This window comes from Adiantum capillus-veneris, chromosome 14 (assembly GCF_014529385.1).
Source record: "Adiantum capillus-veneris isolate H3 chromosome 14, ASM1452938v2, whole genome shotgun sequence".
Taxonomy (NCBI): domain Eukaryota; kingdom Viridiplantae; phylum Streptophyta; class Polypodiopsida; order Polypodiales; family Pteridaceae; genus Adiantum; species Adiantum capillus-veneris.
This window is the reverse complement of record NC_140944.1, coordinates 106,994,219-106,999,662: the sequence shown is the minus strand read 5'-3', so window position 1 is coordinate 106,999,662 and position 5,444 is coordinate 106,994,219. Positions and strand designations below refer to the sequence as shown.

At 39.9% G+C, this 5,444-nt stretch overlaps 1 protein-coding gene across 1 annotated transcript; it reads right to left on the bottom strand.

Annotated features, from left to right (window-relative positions):
- Positions 1 to 462: 462 nt before the first annotated feature.
- On the bottom strand, positions 463 to 5,238 carry LOC147442907 (protein PAM71-homolog, chloroplastic-like). Its single transcript, XM_086529739.1, has 10 exons — positions 5,000 to 5,238; positions 4,725 to 4,908; positions 4,556 to 4,603; positions 4,355 to 4,414; positions 3,580 to 3,676; positions 2,826 to 2,992; positions 2,345 to 2,407; positions 2,146 to 2,196; positions 1,975 to 2,079; positions 463 to 1,328 (listed from the first exon to the last, which is right to left on the bottom strand). The coding sequence occupies exons 1-10, from the start codon at positions 5,071 to 5,073 to the stop codon at positions 1,263 to 1,265; spliced, it is 915 nt and encodes a 304-aa protein (XP_086385865.1). The 5' UTR covers positions 5,074 to 5,238; the 3' UTR covers positions 463 to 1,262.
- Positions 5,239 to 5,444: the final 206 nt, after the last annotated feature.

Below are 5,444 nucleotides of genomic sequence, written 5' to 3'. Positions count from 1 at the left end.
AGCAAGGGAAGATGAGGAAGCACATGGGTAGCGAGAGGAGGAAGGAGATGTAGGGAGGGCGGCCGTCCCAAAAAAAAACCTCACTCTATCTAGCTCGCTCTAAGACCTAGCTTGTTGGAATCCAACATAAATCATCCAAGCTGATGACGACTTGGAACACTATGTAAATAGACCATCTGTAACAACCGTAATATCGCTATCTGTTTTATTCGTTATCACCCTGTGCATCCTCGAACAAATTATATAAGCTTCAGTGAGAATGCATGTGAAATACAACAATATTGTACCTTACTCCTTGTCACTAAGAGCATGCATGAACAACACCATCATATTCTAGCTCACTAGTGAAGTTTCAAGAATCTCCCTTATACAATTTGCAAAGTTTGTCTGCACTCTTCTCTACCTAGATCCTGCTAACACCTCTCACAGTTCCAACACTAATACTTTTCACATAGCTCCATCACGACTCCATATTTGACACAAATTAAGTGGGATCTCTTTGTTTGAGACGAGAGGCCATGGCTTTACAAATTTCATACGACGATTACATCCTCCTCTTACAAAATCAAGAGTTAAAAATAAAGCCTCAAATACCTTGCTGTCTCTTCTTCTATCAATTTCTGTTCCCATTTGTTATAATTCACACATAAATACCGATAACTCGAACATAATACAAGCAATGTGTTGGAAAAGAAAATGGTTAAGAGGCAGAAAATGTATTTTCTTCTCCCAGGCTCCATCAACTTAATTTGCAGTCGTCAACAAATAGTTCAGCATAAGTTTAACATGTTCTGCTTTGGCTGCATTCTGCAAGATCAAGTAGCAATTTCAAAAACAGCAGTAAAAATTAAAATAGTTGGTTCTTAAAGATCCACATTCATGACACATTATAACCAAATCAAAAAGCACCCAAAGAGCTTAGCTCAGTTGGTTGAGCCTTCATGATGTAGCTTTAAGGTTGAGGGTTTGAGGCTCACAGGCTGCGCTTGATGGGTGTGTTACCAACTTCTCCGGGGAAATCATCCCCACGGTATGGCCCCTTGTGGGCGTAATGGGTCCCTACTATCTTCCCCCGCACAGATGGTTTCTTTTACTAGGAGCATAACATGTTGAATGAGAGCTATAAAAAATGTTAAAAACCAACAAAGCACAGCAAAACAGTATCTCATCATCTGGAGACTAACCTGGCTTGCTCTTCACTTCAGATGTCAAGCAAAAATTGATGACCCCTTTAGCCAAGAGTGTGGACACTCTACAAAATCTTATAAAGCTCCCAAAAGTGTCGCAGCAGCGAAAGCAAGAAACAGGAAACCACCAATATAGTGGACCTGCACAATACCCAGCATCAATCAATTTCAGCATAAGAATAGTTTGAATCCTTCCTGGTAAATATCAACAAAAAGCCTGAAGCAGCTTTCATTTGAGATATGCTTAACCCTCCTCGCTTTATGAAGCACCCATAAAATAAGAAACATATAATTGGAGATGATTTGCTCGTCATATTTTGCCAAAATTTTCCAAAATGCTCTTAAATTTTTCTGTAATTCCCAAAATGCCCCTTGTCAATCTCTCTAAACATCTCCAAGATATATGTTTGTGCTAACTCTTCATAGGAAGACTGGTTCTCCCTCAATAAACAATGATAGAACTAAGATTTCAGATGGTATTATCGGCCCTCAAGGTGAAATGCTTCATCATTTGTACACACAAATGTTTCTATTTGTGGGCACATTGGTGAATTTTTTTGTCTAAGACACTTCACGATAAATCTCTATTGTCAAAAAAAGTAAACTGTGCAAAAATTGGAGCAATCCATCCAAAATTGGTACAAAAGCACTTAATGAAGTTTTCAAATTTGACAGATATATTGGAAATTCCACAAATTTCCAGGGTATTTTGACCATTTTCCCTTAAACCAATTATCGATGTGCTTCTAAAGATCCATACAGGTGTAATGCTGAAAGATAGGATTACCATCTTCTCTGAAATATACTGTGCTAGGAATGCCCCACCGAGAATAGCAAGCCCCGTAGCAATGACCTGCCCTGCTATTGCCCCAGTTGCAACACTCACAGGAGCCTGCAAGAGCCAAAAAAACAGATCAGAACCTACAAAACCGTGGGAGAGCTAACTGCAAAAAACTACCTGTGCAGCACCAAGAGCTATTGTTGCAAGCATAGACCTATCTCCCCACTCCTGCAAGCATGACATCAGGACCTCTCAATAAGGACATCCTTACTCAGATATGAACAAAAACTCACCTCACAAAAGGAGATTTAAGGGATCGAATCACATTGCCAGTATTAAAACACAAGTATGACAAAAAAATAGCTACATTACTTACAGCCAAAAACACCAGACTGAAAGTCTCCCACAGAATTTCAAAAGGTGTGCTTGTTTGATTAACCTGCAGATAAGCACACATTCGATAGAAGTACTGAAAGGTAACATTTGACACTCCTCAATCGAGTTGCTCAATTAAAAGCACCATTCATTTGCTCAGCTTTCTCTAGAGCAGCTCTAAGAGAGGCATAGAGCAGCTCCTACAAGGTCCTTTACAGAGTGCCGCGATGCACCCACCAATGAGAGAGTCCATGTGACGCTACTTTACAGTGGGAGAGCTGCTACCAGCTGGCTCTAATAGTCCATTTATCTGTTTACCTAGTAGCATTTGTTACCTTAGTCTTTTGTATTTTTGGTACTAGACATCTGGATTATATGGTATGTAATTTTTTGGTCTCACAGGTCTTTTAGACCATTTGCAGACATAGATAAGAATTCATGTGCAATAGTCCTTGCAAAGTTAAGCTACAGGTATTTCATACCTCCGCCTTCTTAAGAACCTCCTCTGCTTCATTGAGCTCTCTCATCTCAAAAGAATCTTTTCTCATGTCTTTGGAAGGTGCAGCGGGCAAATCCCATGCCTTTTTCAATGATTTTAATCCAAAAAACACTAGAAGAGCCACTGCAGCATACTCACCAATGGGAAGAGCTGTAGCAGTAAGAAATTATCAGGTTTATTAAGCTTCAACAAATGCATTCTAGTGAGGTACAAGCAAAACTCAGAGCCAAGTCTGCTTTACAGATAGTAAAAATTGCTTAAAGTCGAGTATTCGTTTCAAAGTTTCAGTTAAGTAAAAGCTTCTTTAACTTGTTTTGTTTACGCCTTTTCTAAAATCATTTTCAAGTAAAAATATTGGTTTCTCTTTATCAAAAATTAATCCAAAAACTGCACCAATTATTGTTATTATATAAACTTGATTGTTCCCTACTGTCGTTACCTGGTTATGGGTACTCCTATGGCAACTAAACTAGGAAGCAGGACTCTAAGGCAGGAAAATCCATAAATATTTTGCCTCAGTTTGGATGGTTCTCTTATTCAAACTCGTCGTCCCAAAATCCAAAACTTTTTCCAAAGAGAACTAAAACAATGCATAGTTCATAGAATGTAAATCTTAAGATTCAAATTCCCTAACCCTTCTTGCAAAATATATTGCACAAAGCTTAACTTTCTTACATGCATTGCAATCAAGCAAAGAGCAAGGCAATGTTTAAGGCACATTAGAGAGGACGTTCTACTTGTTCTCAGATGAGCTGGTACTGCTTGAAATATTCTTCCGATTGCAACTGAAATTATGGTCATCATCGCTACAGCAGCAGATGCACCCAAAAGCACCTGTACAAAGCAAGTGACACCACAATACATTTGTCAGATGAGACGCTCTCCCTAGAGAATCAGAGTCACTCAAACTTCAGAATTACATTACAAAGTAGGTTTTTAAACAATCATTACAATACATGATTATGAGGCCCATCAAACTGCAGGGACATAAGCAGGGTTGTCCATGCCCAATGAACGAACCAAAGCGTTCGACCTGTCGAGTCCTGTATGGACGACCGAATTAGTATGTAAGGCGTCCAATCAGTTTGATCGGTCACAGGAAGGCTTTTGTTTTGGGAAAATTTGGGTCCTTCAAGCCACTTTTGTCACAAGGCCAATGGGTCAAGGCCCGAGGCTCAAGGGTGTGTGGGGCCAACATTCAAGCATCATGTGCTACAAAGACGCCATTTGGGCCTTTCAACTTTGGCATCCTAAGCTCTTTCCTAGACCCTTTCTTCTCCGCTTTCTTAATCGTATGTGTCGTAATAGCTTTGGCTTAGTCCATTCTGTGCCATACGAACACCGGACAGTACCAGCACTGGACGTTTGTACATGTCAACCTTGGACGTAATGTCAAAAAATTCCCAGGTCAATATACCCAGGCACAGCACTTGCAAGAAGAACTCATGATCTGTTGATCACAAACAATTGAGGGCGAGAAAAAGAGGTAATGAGAATGAAGCTAGGACTGACCTCGTTTATTAATGCAAAAGTGGCAGATTCAAATAGCCAGCTAGCACAATAAGCACTGGGCTAGCCAATGAAACTCTATATTACTTGAATACATTTTCACATAAACCTCCATACTTCCTCGATCTAAACACATTGGCGCAAACTATGGCAACATTGAGAAAGAGAAAAGGAATCTCTTCACTAAGCTTAACAATCACTCACCAAAATTTTAGCATGTCTCAGTGCAAGCAAGGCAGCGATGAAGAAAGTCTGCAATAAAATTCGAGCATACAAAATCAGTAAACTTTTGCAAAGGCATTAAATGGCCCAAGAGAGCACCATTAAGGGGAAGTAAGTTCTTCTAGTCAATTTTTTAAGCATAAGGGCTGACTTTGTCTCCAATCTCCGACACAAAAAATAAAGCAAAGGCAGCAGAAAATCCTGATTTGGCCACAGCATCCACAAAAGCAGTGGGTCCGCAACTTGCCCATGTCACAGCCACAGCAGCTAAGACTGCAACACCAACTACTGTAACCACAGCTACTGTTAACTCTAAAATACGTTTCTGCTTGTTCCTGTCCAAGATAAGTGTAAACAAGAAAAAGCAAAACACTTCAAAAACATCTCTGCACAATCAAAGAAAGAGCAAAGAGTAGAATCTTTTACACTCCTACCTCTAGTTTGTATCCTGCTGCTGTAGTAAAGAAGCTGGTAAGACTTCCAACAATTGCTACCCTCATGGACTTAAAATTGCATAATTAAAATAGTTCCTATTGCAGATGAGAGGTAAGTTTGTGAACTCCATAGTCCATACGCTCTAAAGTCCAAGTACCCTCACAATGACAAAGGCGGTTTGAATTCTTCTCGTATGTAACAAACAAGGGTAGGGATAGATGACTATCCTTTGGAAAATAATCCCCAAATGATATGGTGATTGTCTGCTATTGTCGAGTAACTGCTAGCTCCGTGTGCCATCTTGTCACGTACGCACTGCAGTTGCACCACGTGGACAAGCTTCTTCTATAGTCTAGCGTCAGTCTTAGTTAGCTTAGAATCTAGCCTGGCATGTTAAGCTAGATTCTAAGCTAACTAAGACTGACGCTAGACTATA

Coding starts and splice junctions, on each gene's coding strand:
- LOC147442907 (XM_086529739.1), bottom strand. CDS start 5,073: ATGAGGGTAGCAATTGTTGGAAGTCTTACCAGCTTCTTTACTACAGCA. Junction 2,197..2,344: donor TCAGTCTGGTGTTTTTGGCT/GTAAGTAATGTA, acceptor TCATGCTTGCAG/GAGTGGGGAGATAGGTCTAT. Junction 2,080..2,145: donor TAGCTCTTGGTGCTGCACAG/GTAGTTTTTTGC, acceptor TGGCTCTTGCAG/GCTCCTGTGAGTGTTGCAAC.